This window comes from Ranitomeya variabilis, chromosome 5 (genome assembly GCF_051348905.1).
Source record: "Ranitomeya variabilis isolate aRanVar5 chromosome 5, aRanVar5.hap1, whole genome shotgun sequence".
NCBI classification, from domain to species: Eukaryota; Metazoa; Chordata; class Amphibia; order Anura; family Dendrobatidae; genus Ranitomeya; species Ranitomeya variabilis.
In genome coordinates this window covers 218,001,047-218,022,293 of record NC_135236.1, presented here as the reverse complement: position 1 = coordinate 218,022,293, position 21,247 = coordinate 218,001,047, and the positions used below count along the sequence as shown (strand labels likewise).

At 42.4% G+C, this 21,247-nt stretch overlaps 1 protein-coding gene across 1 annotated transcript in view; it reads left to right on the top strand.

The window, feature by feature from the left end:
• RFX7 (regulatory factor X7) overlaps positions 1-21,247 on the top strand; it is a 153,973-nt gene that overhangs the window by 118,107 nt on the left and 14,619 nt on the right. The window contains exons 3-5 of the mRNA XM_077263805.1: positions 9,923-10,005; positions 12,424-12,546; positions 19,545-19,661. Coding sequence (XP_077119920.1) covers positions 9,923-10,005; positions 12,424-12,546; positions 19,545-19,661 — 323 coding nt within the window. The remainder of the gene's footprint in view (positions 1-9,922; positions 10,006-12,423; positions 12,547-19,544; positions 19,662-21,247) is intronic.

The window sequence follows — 21,247 nt, the reverse complement described above, 5'->3', positions numbered from 1 at the left end:
CCTGTAAGTCATCTCCTCCTGTATTAGTATATACCTGTCTCATCTGCTCCTGTATATAGTATATACGTGTCATCTCCTCCTGTATATATTATGTACCTGTATGTCATCTCCTGTATATAGTATATACATGTGTCATCTCCTGTATATAGTATATACGTGTGTCATCTCCTCCTGTATATACGTGTGTCATCTCCTCCTGTATATAGTATATATCTGTGTCATCTCCCCTGTATATAGTATGTACCTGTATGTCATCTCCTGTATATAGTATATACGTGTCATCTCCTCCTGTATATAGTATATACCTGTATGTCATCTCCTTCTGTATATAGTATATGCCTGTGTGTCATCTCCCCTGTATATAGTATTTAAGTGTGTGTCATCTCCCCTGTATATAGTATATACCTGTGTGTCATCTCCCCTGTATATAGTATATATCTGTATGTCATCTCCTCCTGTATTAGACCACGTTCACACGTTATTTGCTCAGTATTTTTACCTCAGTATTTGTAAGCTAAATTGGCAGCCTGATAAATCCCCAGCCAACAGGAAGCCCACCCCCTGGCAGTATATATTAGCTCACACATACACATAATAGACAGGTCATGTGACTGACAGCTGCCATATTTCCTATATGGTACAGTTGTTGCTCTTGTACTTTGTCTGCTTATTAATCAGATTTTTATTTTTGAAGGATAATACCAGACTTGTGTGTGTTTTAGGGCGAGTTTCATGTGTCACGTTGTGTGTGTTGAGTTGCATGTGGCTACATGCATGTAGCGACTTTTGTGAGATGAGTTTTGTGTGGCGACATGCGTGTAGCACCTTTTTGTGTGACAGGTTAGTGTAGCAAGTTGTGTGCAGCAAGTTTTGCACGTGTGGCGAGTTTTGCGTGAGCCTAGTTTTGCGCGTGGTGAGTTTTGAGCGGGACTTTTGTGTTTCGACTTTTATGTGGCGAGGTTGGTGTATGTGTGGTGAAATGTGTGCTGAGGGTGGTATATGTGTTCAAGCACGTGGTAGTGTGTGGCGCATTTTGTGTGTGTGTTCATATCCCCGTGTGTGGTGAGTATCACATGTCGGGACCCCACCTTAGCAACTGTACAGTATATACTCTTTGGCGCCATCGCTCTCATTCTTTAAGTCCCCCTTGTTCACATCTGGCCGCTGTCAATTTGCCTCCAACACTTTTCCTTTCACTTTTTCCCCATTATGTAGATAGGGGCAAAATTGTTTGGTGAATTGGAATGTGCGGGGTTAAAATTTCACCTCACAACATAGCCTATGATGCTCTCGGGGTCCAGACGTGTGACTGTGCAAAATTTTGTGGCTGTAGCTGCGACGGTGCAGATGCCAATCCCGGACATACACACAGACACGCACACATACATACACAAACACACACTTATATATATATATATATATATATATATATATATATATATATATATATATATATATATATATATATATATATATATATATATATATACGGTATATATATTTCAATAATATTTTTTATTTTAAATTTACTGTGGTGACTTTTTTTTTTTCTCTAGACTTACCGTATCTTGGTTAAGATGGAAGAGTGATAGTTAAATTAATGATGCATAATAATTTAATATTTATTTATTGAAAAATGTAGCCTTACTAATGTTAGATATTGTATAAGAAAAATGGAACCCTCAACCCATAATTTATTTTATACAGCTGTATATAATTTCTGCAAAATAGACACCCCAGCGCAATTTGAACCAAAAAATTAGCTAAGCATTATATTTGTTTATTTTATTTAGCTTTGCATGATTGATTTATTTATTTATTTATTTATTTTTTTAATTCTGGACTTGCAGAATTTGCAGTGAGCCTATTCAGAATTTGCAGCAAAATTTTCATTTTTCTGCTTGGAAAATCTCAGTGGTGTGTGGATGAGACTCTAGCTAATCCCTAAATATGTGTTTTGCTGCACGGTCTATGGCATTTTGTTTGAGAGGAGTCTCGGGAGGCTGGAGCTGCACTCGCTTCCTCGCAGCATCTATTGCCCCTTTTGGAATTGGATCTGTAGTAAGTAAAGGCCCCGTCTCACATAGCGAGATCGCTAGCGAGATCGCTGCTGAGTCACAAGTTTTGTGATGCAACAGCGACCTCAGTAGCGATCTCGCTATGTGTGACACGTACCAGCGACCAGGCCCCTGCTGTGAGATCGCTGGTCGTGTCGGAATGGCCTGGACCTTTTTTTGGTCGTTGAGGTCCCGCTGACATCGCTGAATCTGTGTGTGTGACACGGATTCAGCGATGTCTTCACTGGTAACCAGGGTAAACATCGGGTTACTAAGCGCAGGGCCGCGCTTAGTAACCCGATGTTTACCCTGGTTACCATCGTAAATGTAAAAAACAAACAAACAGTACATACTCACATTCCGGTGTCCGTCAGGTCCCTTGCCGTCTGCTTCCCGCACTGACTGCCGGCCGGCCGTAAAGTGAAACCACAGAACAGCGGTGACGTCACCGCTCTGCTGTTAGGGCCGGCGCTCAGTGAGTGCGGGAAGCGGACGCCGGGGGACGCGAAGGTGAGTATGTACTGTTTGTTTTTTTACATTTTACACTGGTAACCAGGGTAAACATCGGGTTACTAAGCGCGGCCCTGCGCTTAGCAACCCGATGTTTACCCTGGTTACCCGGGGACCTCAGCATCGTTGGTCGCTGGAGAGCGGTCTGTGTGACAGCTCCCCAGCGACCACACAGCGACAAAACAGCGACGCTGCAGCGATCGGCATCGTTGTCTGTATCGCTGCAGCGTCGCTGTGTGTGACGGGGCCTTAACTGCACCGCTGCTCCCTAAAAATGTCCTGTTCCAGGAAGGGCTATAGACCCTACAGGAGAGTAAGTGCAGCCCTGGCCTCCTGTGACTTCCAGTTTGAGATTCCTCACAAACAAACCGTCACAGGAAGTAAAGTTTAAAAAAAAAAAAAAAAAACACATTTAGGGAATAGCAGGATAGGGAGGATATATCAGGGTATATTTTAACAAAGCTAATAACAAGAGTGCCTTAGGGTATGTGTCCACGTTCAGGTTTGCTTCAGGCTTTGGTCAGGATTTTATGCAGGTAAAATCCTGACCAAAAATGCACCTGAGGTCACTGGCAGGTCACCTGCGGTGTTCCTGCGTGTTTTGCTCATTGTAGCAAAATGCTGCGTTCTGAAAAAACGCAACGCATGTGCGTTTTTGCGGGAATTCTGCATGCGTTTTTTAATGCACAGTGGAGTTGGGATTTCATTAAATCCCCTCCACTATGCTGTAACATCTGGACGCTGCATTTTTGACGCTGCGGCTCAACGCTGCGTCAAAAACGCAGCGTTTCCTGAACGTGGACACATACCCTAAGGCTACTTTCACACTTATGTTTTTCAGCTTCCGTCACAATCCGTAGTTTTTTGAGAATGCAGGATCCTGCAAAAAAATGTGCAGGATCCTGCATTTTCCCATAGAGTTGTATTAGCGACGGATTGTGACGGATCCGCCATTTCCTACCACGCATGAGCGGCCGGAACTCCTCCCCCTCCTCACCGGGACTTTACAATGGGCAGCGGATGCGTTGAAAAACTGCATCCGCTGCCCACGTTGTGCCAAATTTTCACCGACGCAAGTGTGAAAGTAGCCTTATGGTGTAAAAATAGAAAGTTCAAAAGGACATGGACATTTTATGTGGTGGACACTCTCTCTCTCTCTCTCTCTCTCTCAGATGCTATGGTCAGTGACAACTGGGGCATTTAAGAGTTTGATAGCCTATCGGGTACTGTGCTGACCCGACTCCTGGGTGACACTAAGTTGCTATAGCTACAGGGAGCTTTAGGCCCTTTTCATTAAATTTTGCACATGTTCTATCTGTGTCTTTCACAGATAGACAATGATGTGTAAGTGACATGTACTTTGGGGAATTCTGTCTGTCTGTGGTTTTTTTTTTACCTTTTGCGGACCAAGTGTTTACAAAAAAAAAAAGAAGGGATGTCTTACTTTGATGCTAGTCACAAATCAAAATCACTCATGCAAATCTATCACATATTTTTTAAAAAGAAACCTTGACCTCAATTCATCATTGCCTTTCCGCCATTTTTTTTTATAGCTTTGTTTTTTCTTTCTTTGCACCCAATTCATTTATTCTATTTGCGCCTTTTTTTTTTTACTCTTATTTTATTTCTTTTTAGCTTTGTTGGCAGGGTCTAGCAATTCCAGCTGTTTTAGCCAGATTCGTTAATTGTGACTTCTAAAAAGTGACAATTTGGCATAACTTTACTCCAGTCTTTCCCTGTTCTATTTTTGAGCACGCCAAAATTTTGTCACAATCATTGTGCGTTTTGCGCCATACCAGCAAAAACAGTAAACGGCGGACTTTAGTGGTTAGCACTAGAGATGAGCTAATATGTTCAGCTCCCTCCTTATTAGGCAAGCTATAGTGCTTACTGAATAAGCTGCAGAGGGAGCCCGGTTTCCTGGATCGCTCAGGCAGATCAGCCCCACAGCTGCATGTGTCGTGGCTGTTTCACTGTCCCAACACATGCATGGAGAGCCCAACAAACAGGATCTCCGTGAATATGTTGTGACAGTGAAACAGCCGCGACACATGCAGCTGCGGCGCTGATCAGCCGGAGCGATCTAGGAAGCCGGGTTCCCTCTGCAGTTTATTAGGTAAGCGCTATAGCTTCCCGAATAAGGAGGGAGCAGAACATATTCGCTCATCTCTAGTTAGCACTGTTGCTTTGCAGCGCTGGGGTCCTGGGTTCAAATCCCACCAAGGACAACATCTGCAAGGAGTCTGTATGTTCTCCTGTTTTTGCGTGGATTTCCTTTGGGTACTCTGTTTCCTCCCATATTCCAAACACATACTGATAGGGAATCTAGATTGTGAGCCCCAATGGAGACAGCAATGATGATCTGTAAAGCTCTGTGGTGCTATGTAAGCATACGGTAATAAATAAGGCAGGAAGAAAGCCCATTTTTTACTTTTTGCCAAGTTCATGAATTGCGTGTGCCATTGTGATGAATTTGCTATAAAAAGCAGCAACTAATACCACAAGACACAAAAGGAAAGTGGCTTAAAAAACTGCAAATGATAAATCGATGCCTTATGTGTGAAACTAGCGTAAGGAAAGCACCTTACATGGGTGTGAGACTGTTAGGATATTAGTAGAAGACTTCCAGGGAATAATAAATTATGAAAATATGGTTTACATAAAAATTATTTTTGAAGTTTAAAAAGGTTATAGGAAAACAAGCAAAATAAAAATTAAAATATTGGAGTTGCCCTATCTGTAATGAACTGAAGTATAAAATTGTCCATAATGATCTATACTGTACTATATCTTTTATAGCTTTATTAAAATGAAGGCTCAGCTATTAATCTAATCCAGCCCCTTCATCAGCGTCTGAGTCATTGGACGGCTTACCGAGGCAGGGATGCCATGTGCGATGCCTAGATGTGATGGCATCACCGCTTTTCTCTGAATTAGGGACTGCAGGTGATTGCGGGCAATCGGTGGATTTCAGAACATTTCAGTATATTAATAACTGTCTAAGGCTTGTTTTCTGTGTGCGAGAATAACCCTATATATTTCTCTCACTAATGTTAGTGTTTTTTTACACTGATAATTTTTGTCATTTCTAGTACTAGCATTAACCATCAAACCATGATAATCTCAGTCTAGACAGGGATTATGCTATCCTTCATGTATGCAGGATTATCCAGTTAGATTATAAACCTTCTATTTTCTAATGTCTTGGTGCCTGTACTTTGTAATGTGCTGAGCAGTCTAATTGAGGATTCTCAGCAGATGAAGTCTAATGGGATGGAATAAAGCACATACTGAAATCTCGCTCCTCCCAAATTTTACACAAACTGGCAATCAATGAATATGATACTGAAGCTGAGAACTTTGCCTACGAGTCAGCAAACCGGAGTAAAAACAGTTTTTTGTTGCTGCTGTTAATTTTTTCCATTCAAAATTGTCAGGAACGTGGGTTTTTTTTTTTGTTTGTTTTTTTCCCAAAGAAATCATAATTGGAGTGGATTCTAGAACTTGGTTTATAGAAAATTGCATTAATGTATGCAAAAACGGTATGTGTGTTTTTACCCTAAAATCAATTTTGTTTGAAGCATTGATTGGGGAATAACACTATTCCTAACTTTAAAAAAAAAAATGATTTAACAAAACACAACACTAAATGTCTTTAAATGTTGAATTAAAAATGTACCCTATATCAACCATCAGATAAAATATTGGTTGTACTGTTTGGCATTAGCTCACCCAATCTTCAGTAGCTATACAGTAACTCCTCGTTCAGATGTACATATTCTATCCATGATTTTCTCAGCTAGACTCTAAAGGGAACATGTCAGGTCCCACATGCCCTCCAACCCAGCAGCGTTCACCTATCTGAGTAAATTCCCTGCCTAACCAGCCCTGTAGAATGTTGTTCAGTTAAATGTTTCAAAAAATCATTTATAAATTTCCCATTTCCTATGCTAAAGAGGCGCAGTGATGCTGCCAAAATGAGCAGTGTGCATGTGCGAGATGTGCAGGAGGTGGCGATGATGGCCGGCCTGTGCAAATAATGTTATCATGCCCACAGGGAAAGAGGGCTGACTAGTCTGGGGACACTAATGCCTTATCGACTAGTCAAAACCCTCATCAGAATAGGAAACAGGAACATTCTAAATTCTTTATTAAGACATTTATTTACCTGACTAGCATTATACAGGGCTGGTTAGGCAGGGAATTTACTCATACACAGGTGAATGCTGCTGGGTTGGAGGGCATGGGGGACCTAACAGTTTCCCTTTAATGGGTATTCTAAGGTGCTGATCAGACTTCATGTTTCTTTAGGGTATGTGCACACGTTGCGGATTTCTTGCAGAAAATTCCTGAAGAAAACCGGAAATTTTCTGCAAGAAATCCGCATTTTTTTTTTGCGTTTTTTTTCCGTTTTTTTCGCGTTTTTTTTAGCATTCTGCAAGCGTAATTAGCTTGCAGAATGCTAAAGTTTTCCAAGCGATCTGTAGCATCGCTTGGAAAACTGACTGACAGGTTGGTCACACTTGTCAAACATAGCGTTTGACAAGTGTGACCAACTTTTTACTATAGATGCTGCTTATGCAGCATCTATAGTAAAAGATAGAATGTTTAAAAATAATAAAAAAAATAAAAAAAATGCTTATACTCACCCAGACATCTCCTCAGCGGCCGTCCGGCTCCTCTTCTAGCTGGTCTGTGCGCACAGGACCTCCCGTGACGTCACGGTCACGTGAGCGGTCACATGACCGCTCACGACCAATCACAGGACAGTGACGTCATTCGGCGAGGTCCTTCAGCGCACACCAGCTACAGGAACCGAACGGCAGCGTGCGAGGAGGCGGGAATACATCGAGGGTGAGTATAGGACTGTTTATTATTTTATTTCTTATTTTTTGACCACTTATATGGTGCCCAGTGCGTGGAGGAGAGTCTCCTCTCCTCCACCCTGGGTACCAACCGCATATAATCTGCTTACTTCCCGCATGGTGTGCACAGCCCCGTGCGGGAAGTAAGCAGATCAATGGACCCCTAGGTGTGCGGAATCCCTGCAATTCCGCATTTTTAGGCCATGTGCACACGTTCAGGATTGTTAGCGTTTTTTTCGCGTTTTTTCGCTATAAAAACGTGATAAAAACGCGAAAAAAAACGCTTACATAAGCCTCCTATTATTTACAGGGTATTCCGCATTTTTTGTGCAAATGTTGCGATTTTTTCCGCGAAAAAATCGCATAGCGGAAAAAAAAGCAACATGTTCATTAAAAATGCGGAATTGCAGGGATTCATGAACATGTTGCTTTTTTTTCAACATTTGCACAAAAAATGCGGAATACCCTGTAAATAATAGGAGGCTTATGTAAGCGTTTTTTTTCGCGTTTTTATCACGTTTTTATAGCGAAAAACGCGAAAAAAACGCTAACAATCCTGAACGTGTGCACATGGCCTTAGGGATTGTTTGTCTGCAAAAAATCAGAGACATGAACTTTTTTTTGTATCAGAGTAACAGATCAAAGGAAAAGTCACTGACAGAACACATTGCATTCTGTGTGCTCTCCATTTTTCACATTATTGTAGATAGAAGATTTGCATTTTTTTTTTTCACAGAAAAAAAATCACTGATCAATTGCTGCTGGTAAAGACTGACACTGACCAAACAATAATGATGATCTGATCTAAAACACTGTTGAAAATCAACTGTTTTTTTTGCGTTCTAGAATAATAACGGATGTCTGAATGAGACCTTAAAGACCGGGGTCACACCTACGAGTGCAATGCTAGAAACTCGCACATCAATACCCGACACTGCCGCCGGCACTCGGGGCCGGAGTGTGCGGCTGCATGTATTTCTATGCAGCTGAATGCTCCGGTCCTGAGTGTCGGCGGCAGTGCCGGGTATTGAGGCGGGAGACTCACGTGAGTTTCTCGCATTGCTCACGCAAGTGTGACCCTGGCCAAAGGGTTATTCCCTTGTGATTCGCTATGTCTTTTTCTAATGCACAGAGCATTGCAGTAGATTAGGTCTCTGTGGTTACGACCACTAACAACGAACTGTCACTATATGAGTGGTCATAATACCTAAGCTACTGCAATGTCCTGCACATAGGATAAGCGACATAGTGAATTAGAAGAAGTATACTATATCTCTAAGTTGAGGTATTTGCTAATCTTATTATTATACCTACTACACATTCTGACTGGATCCTGGAGCTGGAAATACCCCTTTAAAGGGATTGTTGCTTCAAGACACAGGCCTTTTTTTACAAAATGCCTTAGTGGACATCTTACTCATGTGGACATCTTAGGTAGGGGTCCAGACCAGAGGAAGAAACTGTAAGTCATCCTTGAAGTATAGAAAAAGTCCATTTTGGCACTTTGTATTGCCCATTGTATTTGTGGTTCCCCTGAAATCTGTGTCACTGTCTTGTTTTCTGCAAATAGATGATGTAAATATGCAGTTCAGGAAAATAAAGCCTTCGTCGGACTTGATGCTTTGTTATACTAAGCATTCATTAGATTTGGACAATATTTTGTGTCATCCTGCCAAATACATAAGCAGTCAGCAGTATAATAAATCTGTTACCAAGATGTTTGCAATAGCTGAAAGCATGTTCGCGTGTTAGCAGGGAAAACTACTGCAGTTCTCGGAATAGAAACATGATGTAGAACTACTGATACCAGAGTAGTCTCTTATCACATGTAATAAATTTAGGTAAAGAATGTACACACCTGGATCTTGGTACATAATGGTGCAAGCTCCACGTTGCTGCCCTGGTTTTGGGTTTTGGCTACATCAGTGATATTTATTGACAGCTCACATCAGCGTTGCAGTCAGTCACTGAACTGAGCTGCTTTGCCAATATAGACAGTATAAGACACCAAGGGTAGTGTTGTCTTCAGTGATAATGTACCCTGTCAATGGCACGTCCCCACAGCAGCCAAAACACTGAGACCAGAGCAGGCTCAGTGTCAAAGGGACTAGAACCTCAGTCGCTCTGTCCCTTCCTAATAAGGGTGGTCAATGTCTGCATTTCCAGCATTATGATCTTGTGAGGCAGTGAAGACTGGCCATACGCAAACCTCTGCTGATTTCCGCCATTCACATTAGTCTGGGGTCGTCTAGCATTCATGTAACAGCTTGATGATCCCAGCATTCATGGTTCACTTGCCTTTCCTTTTAGGTGAAATATGAAGAAAAAGTCCATGACTCACAATTTTTCAAAAGCTGCGCTAGTGATTGTCCTTTAATTTTATTTCTTTCTAGCTTTAGTGTTTTCTGGTATGAATAGAATCCGTGTACAATATTTATTTTATTTAATGTTTCTTTTTAACTATTGTACTTCACATTTTTATTTCTGTAGCAAGAAGTTGAGAAGTTTACAGATCTTGAGAAACTCTACCTCTACCTCCAGCTGCCTTCTGGTCCTAGCAATGTGGAGAAAAGGTATGTCCTTTCAATATACGTATAAGCCGACCCGAGTATAAGCCGAGGCACCAATTTTGCTACGGAAAACTGGGAAAACTTATTGACTCGAGTATAGCCGCGTATGCATTGCCCCCTCATCCCCATCCGGGTATGCATGGTTCCTCAACCCCATCCTTGTCTGCATGCCTCCTTATTCCCATCCTTGTCTGCATGGCTCCTTATCCCTGTCCTTGTCTGCTGGCTCCTTATCCCCATCCTTGTCTGCTGGCTCTTTATTCCCATCCTTGTCTGCTGGCTCTTTATTCCCATCCTTTTCTGCATGGTTCCTAATCCCCATCCTTGCATGCGTGGCCCACATGAGAAAAGCATTAAAAAAAAATCCTACTTACCTTTGCTGCGCCCCCTCGCAGCATCTCGTTCCAGTGCCAGCAGCTCCTGTGGCCAAGCAATCACGTGTCCCTGCTCATTAAGGAAATGAATATTCACCTCTCTCCACGCATATGGGAGTAGAGAGAGGTGAATATTGATTACCTTAATGAGCGGGCACCCGTGATAGCCCGGCAGCTACGGGTGTTACTGCGCTTTAAGAGAAATTAATATTAATTGCCAGTGCAGTGAATATTAATTTCTCTTTAGCAGCGGGCACAGGCTTTAGCCTCATCCGCTGGCTCCTGCCTAATGTGACTCTGCTACTCTCACATGTGTTTTCTTTGCTTTTGCTGGTTATTAAAAATGGGTTAAGTTTTAAAAACCAGCTTAGGCAAAGTAGACAGCTGGGACTAATATTTATAGGCTGGGAAGGGCTAAGGATATTGGCCCCTTCTCAGCCTAATAAGACCCGCCTTCAGTCACCCCATAAATGGCTTATCTACTAGATGTGCCAATTCTTGCTCTAAAGGTACCTTCACACTAAACGATATCGCTAGCGATCCGTGACGTTGCAGCATCCTGGATAGCGATATCATTGTGTTTGACACGCAGCAGCGATCAGGATCCTGCTGTGAGATCGCTGGTCGTTGCTGAAAGTCCAGAACTTTATTTCGTCGCTGGATCTCCCGCTGACATTGCTGGATCGGTGTGTGTGACACCGATCCAGCGATGTCTTCACTGGTAACCAGGGTAAACATCGGGTTACTAAGCGCAGGGCCGCGCTTAGTAACCCGATGTTTACCCTGGTTACCATTGTAAAAGTAAAAAAAAAAACACATACTCACATTCCGGTGCCCGGCGTCCGCTTCCCTGCACTCCTCCTGCATCCTGTGTAAGTGCCGGCCGTAAAGCAGAGCGGTGACGTCACCGCTCTGCTCTGTGGGAGATGCCGGAGATGTTCGGCGCTGACACAGGATGCAGGAGGAGTGCAGGGAAGCGGACGCCGGGCACCGGAATGTGAGTATGTGTTTTTTTTTTTTTTAACTTTTACAATGGTAACCAGGGTAAACATCGGGTTACTAAGCGCGGCCCTGCGCTTAGTAACCCGATGTTTACCCTGGTTACCAGGGGACTTCGGCATCGTTGGTCGCTGGAGAGCCGTCTGTGTGACAGCTCTCCAGCGACCACACAACGACTAAACAGCGACGCTGCAGCGATCGGCATCGTTGTCTGTATCGCTGCAGCGTCGCTTAGTGTGAAGGTACCTTTAGCCTCGGCTCTTCCTGATTGCCCTGGAGCGGTGGCAATCAGGATAATGAGATTGTGGGGTTGATATCAGCTGTGTAATGTTTGATGACATCAAGCCTACTGATTAGTAATGGAGAGGTGTCTAGAACACCCCCCCCCATTATTAACGCTGTAAGTAAAAAGAGACAAAAACACCGAAAAAAAATCTTTATTTGAAGAAAAACAACGCAGCAATTTCCCTTTCCCCCATTTATTAAAAAAAAAAAAATAATAAAAAGATAATAATCCACAGAGTCCTCTGTAATTCATGATATGGAAGTCCCATGATGATCCCAGTCTTTCATCCTTTCTATGGAGCTCCCCATTCAGAGAGCTCCGTTCCATAGACTGCAGCAGCAGCCACCTCTGGGCTTCACGAGACCCGCTGCTGTGAACTGTTCACCAGTGTCTGTTATTGGCTGCAGTGCTGATGTCAGGTCAATAGCACTGCAGCCAATCAGTGACTCTAAGCAAGATGATGATACGATCTGCTGAGCTCACTGATTTTTCCTGCAGTGCTACTGAAGTGACTTTGGCACTGCAGACTATAACAGACATCAGGAGCAACGGCGCAGACTAGACCTGGGGAGGGTGAGCAAGGCAGAGTTTTGGGGAGTTTTAAACCGAAAACTTCTTTAATGATTCCCTGCTTACATCATATAGTGTTTGCTGACTGCATGAGGATACTCTTTCAAGAAATATCCGAGGATGACCTATTTATTGTATTAATCAAAGAAAAAAAAAAGTTTCATGCTTTTTCTTTTTACTGTTGCTTTTCAGTGATCAGAGCTCACTGTCATCTAGTCGAGCTCAGCAAACGCATGCATTCTCGTGGATTCGGAATACCTTAGAGGAGCACCCAGAGACTTCTCTGCCAAAGCAGGAGGTTTATGATGAGTATAAGTAAGTGCATCCTGCTCTTTTGTAGATCTGCTGTACCTTTATTGGACTGTAGTATTGTCATATAGCAGAACTGACCTCCATAGTACAGTGAGTTACCTACTGTGTTTTTGAACCCGCTGCCCACTGCTCTGAAACAGTTAATTTATATATTTGGCTCTGCTTTTTTTTTTTTTTGCAGGGTAAATTTTTATTTCCTGAAGTTGTCAAGACTAAAAAAAAATCTAAGGCAGGAGATGTAGTAGTAAAGTAAAACCAAACAAACAAAAAAACACCCTTAATCTTTTAATTTTCCGGCTGCTTTAGTATCCCACCTGATTCCTGGATTTCTCTAGCAATGATGGTATCCAGACCATGACACAAACCGCTGCAGCCAATCAGTGTACATGCAGGTATCACCGCTGAAGCCAGTAACCTGCTGCAGTGATCACTTGAGCATGATCAGCATTTCATCATTGTAGCACAAGACAATTGGACAGTTATTTAAGATCAGTATGGTTTAGGTTGAAAAGTGGGAAGAATCCTGGTAAGTTGTAATAACAGCACCTGAGATTTTTTTTATTACCCAATTCTATGGCATCCCTATACCACACCCTCCATGTCACTGTCTTTCATATATAAATGCAATGTGTATGGAAACTAGAGACATTCTTTATATGTTATTCAAATAAATTAAGGGAACACTTAAATCACATGTTGGCTTTCAATGAACAAATTCAAGATGTAAGGCTATGTGCACACGTTGCGGATTGTATGCGTTTTTGCCGCGTTTTTTCGCTGTGAAAACACTGCCAAAATGCATACACAACAGCCCATTGAATTCAATGGGATACGCTGCATGCTCATTCTTTGTGCCGAATCGCGTTGATTCCGCACACATAGGAATGCATTGATCCGCTTACTTCCCGCATGGGGCTGTGCCCACCGTGCGCAAAGTAAGCAGATCATGTGCGGATGGTATCCGGGTGTGGAGGAGAGGAGACTCTCCTCCAGGCCCTAAAAAAAGAATTAAAATAAAAAAGTTATATACTCACCTTCTGGCGGCCCCCGGATGCAGCCCAGGCCTTAGCGATGCTCCCGGCAGCTCCCGTTCCCAGTAATGCCTTGCGACAATGACCTGTGATGACGTAGCGGTCTTGCGTGATGCTACGTCATCTGGGGTCATTGTCGCAAGGCATCGCTGGGAATGGGAGCTGCCGGGAGCATCGCGAGGATCTGGAAGACTGCGGGGACCTCCAGAAGGTGAGAATATCACGATTTTTTTTTATTATTTTTAACATTATATCTTTTTACTGTTGATGCTGCATAGGCAGCATCAATAGTAAAAAGTTGGTCACACTTGTCAAACACTATGTTTGACAAGTGTGACCAACCTGTCGATCAGTTTTCCAAGCAATGCTACAGATCGCTTGGAAAATGCTAGCATTCTGCAAGCCAATTACGCTTGCAAAACGCTAGTGTTTAGTGGGAATACGCATGCCAATTCCGCATGCGTATTTCCCACTGCAGGGAGTTGCGGAATTGCCACGGAAATTTCCACTGCAATTTCACAACGTGTGCACATAGCCTAAATCTTTACTGATACAAATTGTGTCAAATGACATATCAACGGTCCGTGGAAACCAAAATCATCAGTCAAGTAATGGTTGGATTCCAAATCACTTCCAAAAAATTAAAGCGAAAAAGGTAACTCAAAGGCAAGTTTTTCATGGCATGCCAGTATGACCTCCCGACAACATCTGGGTATGCTCCAGATGAGATGAAGGGGGTCCTAGGGATCTCCTTCCTGACCTGGATCATGGCATTTGTGAGCTTTTGGTCAGTTTGTGGTGCAACATCTCATGTACCTATATATAATGTCCTAGAGGTTCTCTATTGGATTCGGGAGCGAGTGCCAGGTAGTGACGTCATTGCCTTTGTCATCCATAGACTGCCTACACACTGTCTACATGAGGTCAGATATTGTCCTTTATCAAAGGCTCTGAGGATTTCATCCCTGTACCCAACAGCAGTTATGGCATTGTTTTACTACTTAGGGAGGTTTGTGTGACCTTCCAAGAATATGCCTTCTCAGAACATCATTGTCCAACTTCCAGTTGAGCTGCATAGTGCCTGGCTGTGAGCACAGGTCCTACTAGAAGACATCAGACCCTCATGCCATCTCCATGTAGGCTGTGTCTGACCATTTGGTTATAAACATGCGCTATGTAGGGCTCTGGCAGTACTCCTCCTTGCCCAAAGGAGCAGATACCAGTCTTGCTACTTGGTTGATGCCCCTCTAGGGACCTCTCCAAACATCATTGTGTGATTGCCTGTATCTTGGTATCTGCTCCATGCTCTTGTGGCTTTGCTGTGGAACATGGAAAACCTTCTAGAGGTGGCACGTATGATTGGAATGTGCCTTCCTGGAGGAGCTGGGCTACCAGTGCTACCTTACCAGGCTGTGTCTCAACCTAAAACTAGAGAGGAACCAGTCAGGAAAGAGTAATTGTCTGTAGCTGCCACATGCAATACTGTTCTTCTTTTGGGAAGATGCCTGTACCTGTTGTCACTTTCATTTGCTCCACAGGGGTGACAATGACTTGCAATCCTTTTACTTCCTCACTGGACAGATCGATATCCCTGAAGTTTCATTGACTTGGGATCATACTGTGATGTCCAAGCGCTCCCTTAATGTTTTTGAGCCGTGGGTGTATATATAGTTTTTAGGCGACTGATTAATGTGTTTGGGTTTGAGTATCGACTGCATGCTGATGATATACAAATATATCTGTCCTTTCCAGATTTTCCATCTCATATTACTCTTGCAGCTGTCTTTGTTTTTATGCTCGCTCTCCGCTTAAAGCTGAAGATTGCTGACACACACTTGTAGGTTTCTCACGTCCTTAAAATCCTCCACTCATTGTCAGTTATGGTCAGCTTTTTTCCATCCGCGTCATCACCTTCGCTCCCTATCATGATGCACATGGACACCTGCAGCTTTAAACCTAAAGACTTCAGCACCTCATGTTTTCTCACATGTGAAGAGGTATTTTTATTTTATTTAGCCTACTGTGGCCTCCAGGCTACTGTAACATGCTCATGGCAATCAGAAGGCCTTTAGTGTCAGGCTTACGATGATGGAAGGCAATTTTTATCATGGTATTGATTAAGAATCCCCAATTTCAGTTATTTGAATGTCATTAGCAGCTCTTTCATTAATAGCTGACCTCATGTGTGCTTCTAGGTACTCCATGTAAGTTATGTGGGTGCGATTCTGTGGTGCATTCTATTCTTCCAGACTTTATTAAAGGAAATGTGTTACCAGGTTTTTGGTCCTTCATCTGATATAGCAGCATGATGTAGGGGTACTGTTTTATCTGCTGCAGAACTAGCAGTTCTCTTTAATGCTGAGCTCTGTATAACCCTGCTCTTACCTCTGATTGGCAGCTTTCTGTGTACACAATCAGTGGTGGGGTGGGATTATATAGAGTTCATGAATATGGAGGACTACATGGCCAGCAGGTTTACTAGTCCTCTAGTGAAAATTTCCTAATAGAACAGTGATTTTTATCAAAACCACACTAAGCAGCCCAGTAAGTGACAAATCTGTGTAATTGGGTTCTCTGCCCTATATCCTGTTGCTCCAAGATTTGGTAACAAAAATCTGGTGACACAATCCCCTTAATAGATTAGGTCACAGACACAGCAAATCCAATTATAGTAAGTACGCGTTTGACAAAAAACATTTATTTTTTTTTTTATTTTTTTTTTGCAGAAAGGGTTTTCGTGTTGGGAATCTCAATTTCAAGATTTTTTTTTTATTATATATACTTCTCATGGCTCTTGAACATGTATGAGCTTGACAGACCACCCTGCGATCTTTCTAAATTGCACTGTATTCTTATATTTACCCAAATGTAAGCAAGCTATCATCAGAAAATGACTTAGTGTTTAAATGAGGTTTGTTTATATGTGTATTTAAAAAAAAAAAAAAAAAAAGTCCCTTTTCAAGATAACAATTATTATTTTTTAAAGAATAGTAATCATAGTATATGCCGGTGTACGATATACTAAGGGAAGAGCATGAGCTGTCTAAATGGGGAGAAGGGGGGGGGAGTTGGTATTGTTGGAATATATTGCGGGGGGAGGAGAATCTTTTCAAAATCCCTGTATTGTTGTTAAATGTTTATTGTGAAAAAAAAAAAAAAAAAAAAGAATAGTAATCATGCAATTTTTACATAGACTCTTAACTCCTGACCTTTCAAGAAGTTTTCAGCAAGTTCCTTACATCATAGACAGGATTACACTGACGGGTAATGCCTCTATAAACAGCTGATAACACAGGATCCACCAATCAAAAACACAGGTGACGCTGCTCCCCCTTCCTTCACAATGACCTGTGCACACACTCATTAGATGCTACAATACAAAAGATGGGGTCAGTCTGTTCTTTGTGGCTAATGTATTAGTGAATGTCCTGAAACAGGAAGTTAAAATGGAATCTGACTGCAAGAATTCCCCTACCCACCCACGCCACCCCAACAAAATGTAGCTTTTTCAAAGACAACTCAAGCAATACCTTTACATGGCTTATCTATGCCATTGTTACTGAGAAATAGGTTTTAAATTGAACTGCAAATGAGGCTGTAGATCTGAAGTCTCGTCACTCCAGCTCTATTTCCGGCCCGCGCTGCCTTTTCCTGATTGACTGACAGCCTTTTTGCTGTGTGACTACAGACAAAGGAGTTATAAGTCAAGCAGGAGGAAGCAGCGCTAGGCGTAAAATAGAGCTGGAGTGACAAAGATTTTAGATCTTCAGCCTCATTTGCGTATCAATTCAAACGCTGATTTTTCTCAGTAACTAAGGAGCGGACTGGCCATGTAAAGGTGTTGCTAGATTTGTCTTTGAAAGCATTTCGTGTGCATGTAAAATAGTTTGAGGTGTGAAATCCTTCTGTCAGATTCCTTTTATCTTCTTCACATCATATGTCATGTCCCCGCACCCGATGACTTATTTAATCGGTTATCATGTTGCTTTAACAGCCTCAAGTCGAGCGCTGCTCCACCCGCAACTGGTAACCAGTTAAATGCCTCTTGTCAATCACTGACGGCAGGATTTAAAAAATCAGCAGCCAGAAGGTCGTCATTCACTCTGCCCATCGCCCCCTCTGTCATTATCGCAGGGCATCGATGGGTATTCATGACAGCTGAGGGTCTGCTTATGGCCTGTCATTACGATCCTTCTGTGAACATTGGCTCATGGCTGAAGCCCTAAGTATAGCACAGGCGATTCGATGCTTCTAGTCTTCTAACGGGACTATTAAATAAGGCAAAAAGTTTAAAAAAAATTAAAAGTTTGAAAAATGTGAACAAAATTAAAAGAAACAAAAGTTCAAATCACCCTCCTTTTGCCACATTGAACATAAATCAATTAAAATAACATAAAACATACACATCTGTCATCATTGTGTTCAGAAATGTTTGATCAATAAACAGCAAAATGAGAGAAAATCGAAATGCCAGAATTAATTTTGTTTGACCGCCGCCACATTGCGATAAAATGCAATAAGAGGCAATCAAAACATTATATCTACTACAAAATGGTATTAGTAAAAACATCAGCTCAGGGTGCAAATAATGGGCCATCACCTAGCCCCCAGATCCTGATAAATGAAAAGGTTAAGGGTTTCAGAAAATGACAGCAAAGGCAAAACAATTTCATACAAATTTCCCAAAAATTTTTTACCACTTAACCACTTTCCAACCTTAGACATATAGTTACGTCGAAGGTTGGCTCCCCCTGTTTTCTGTGGGTTCCGGCAGTGAGCCTGCAACTTTTTGGCACATGCCAGCTGATTTCATTAGCTGCTATATGCCCCTGACAGCTGCAGGTGGAATCACGATCCACCCACTGCTATTAATATGTTAGATGCTGCTGTCAATCTCTGACAGTGGCTTGCGCCGGAAGAGCGTCATGAATCCCGCCCCTTTGTCGCCCGTGTCACATGATCGCGGGTCGCCGTTGTTTTGGCAGGAGACCACTGTGGTTGTCATTGCAGGATAGCAATGAGCGCCACCCAGCGGTTGGCGCTCATAGCAAGTGAGCATTTCTGCTACACAGCAGGGCTGAAGTCCTGCTCTATGTAGCACAAGCGATCAGATGATCGCAGCTTCTAGTCTCCCATGGAGACTATTACGGCAAGTGTAAAGTGAAGAAAAATGTTTTTTAAAAATAAGGTTAAAACACACCCCATTCGCCCCATTTAAAATGAAACAATAAAATGCAGGACAATGCCAGACCTCATGTGGCTGGAGTGTGTCAGCAGTTCCTGCAAGATAAAGGCATTGAAGCTATGGACTGGTCCGCCCCTTCCCCAGACCTGTATCCGATTGAACACATCAGGGACATCATGTCTCGCACCATCCACCAATGTCACGTTGCACCACTGACTGTCCAGGAGTTGGGAGATGCTTTAGTCCAGGTCTGGGAGGAGATCCCTCAGGAGACCATCCGCCGCCTCATCAGGAGCATGCCCAGGCGTTGTAGGGCGTCCATAAAGGCACGTGGAGGCCACACACACTACTGAGCATCAATTTCTTGTCTTAAGGCATTTCCACTGAAGTTGGATCAACCAGTAACTTCATTTTCCACTTTGATTTTGAGCAGCATTCCAACTCCAGACCTCCGTGGGATATTGATTGTGATTTACGTAGATTATTTTTAGGTTTTATTGTTCTCAACACATTCCACTATGTAATGAAAAACCCTTCAGCCCTTTATCAGAGGATGTGAGTACTATATCGTCACAATAAATTCACTTTTTATACTTTTTAGATGATTGTACCGAGCATTGCGACTGGATAGTGTTTCTTGCCTGCACAGTACATGATCATATATATAGCTATGACTGCAGTAATACCTCAGATCCAGTGCTTGCGTGTCATTTTATGGCATTACCGTGAAATGTCTGTCCAATTCGGTTACTTAAATTAATGTTCCCCTTCCCTTTGTCTTTCAGGAGCTATTGTGACAATCTTGGCTATCACCCACTAAGTGCTGCTGACTTTGGAAAGATTATGAAAAATGTATTTCCAAACATGAAGGCACGTCGCCTGGGCACAAGAGGAAAATCAAAATATCCTTTACTTCAAGTGTGTCAGGATCTGCACAGTTCCTTCACAAAACATCTGTGGTTGTAAATTACATTTAACTAAATTTAGCAAATGATAACTGCATGTTGAAGACAATAATTCTCATAATGCACTTTACTGACAAGTAGTATCAGAATTAGTTATACTGTATGACTTTTATGTGTTCATACCATATTTTTCATAATATAAGACACACCTAGGTTGTAGAAGAGGAAAATAGAAAAAAAATATGGTCACTGTTATGGGGGGAGGAGAATCTGCTGCTGACTCTGTTATAGGGGTAATGTCTCCAATTCTGTACTAATGTCCCCCGTCCTGGTATACATACCCCCCTCATCCTGGTATACATGGCCTCCTATTCATGTATACATGGCCCCCCTTCCTGGTATACATCGCACACCAGCCTGGTATACGTGGCCCCATCCCTATCCTGGTATACATGGCCCCCCATATCCATCCTAGTAAACATGGCCCTCCATCCTAGTATATATGATGCACTGGACTATGGGAGTGGAGAGCAGTTAATCTCTCTTTAATAGCGGGCACACATGTTAAAGGCAGCCTCTGCTCCTGCCGCGGCTGGGCTATTACTGTGCCCGCTATTAAAGAGAGAGAATATTCTCCCACCTCTCGGTGCTGACTACAGTTCATAGTGGGGGGGGGGGAAGGACTATGGACGTGGGGAGCAGTGAATATTCATTTTCTTTAACAGCAGGCACATGTTAATTTTAGCCCCCTGCTTCCACCCCCCACTTTCCTCACAACATTTTTTTTTTTCTTTAATTTATTTATTTATTTATTTATCTTTAAAGTCAAGTGTGCAAAAAACTTTAATATTCGGGAACAATTAGTTGAGAATGTTCAAGTGTCTCAAGCATTTTGGACATTTGAATTCACCAATACACTCCTTCCATCCTGATGAGGACTCACCACTTTATCACAGTAATTTGATCTACTACATCATTTCCAGGCTAAAAAGTCATATTGGACAAATGACAATGATTCGTCCTTGTACAAATTATTACTCCAGGGGTAAATAAGTAATAATTACAACCATGATATTTAAATCGCTAATATCTACTAAATTAATAATAATGCAAGTAGTATCTAGGGAGAAATAGCCTAGGGAAAAATATCTTCACTCCTGTGGATTAGTTAAATAGTTATATTATCCCCCATTCTATTTTGGGTTAATCCTGTATTTAGTGCCCCCTACCCATCCAGGACCCAGATATCTGGCTGTCACATTCTGGCCACATAGTTCTCGGCCAACATTCAGCTATATGCCCAATCACTTAATAGAGCTGCACTTTGTGTTTTCTTGAGGGTAACCTGTCACCTTGAGAAAAGCTATTTACCTGTAATTATAGGTGTAAGCTGCAGGTAAATAGCATTTAATCCCTGTGTAGCCGTCTTACTGGAAGTGCAGCAACAGGCAGAAAATGCAGTCTCACGGTCCCTGCTTGTCATCAGGGAGGTGCAGGGGGTTGTTTTAGTCGGTGCTCAGTACACAGTGAGCATGCTATATTTACCCCCCAACACTTCGATGACCTTCTCTATGTGTTTGCAA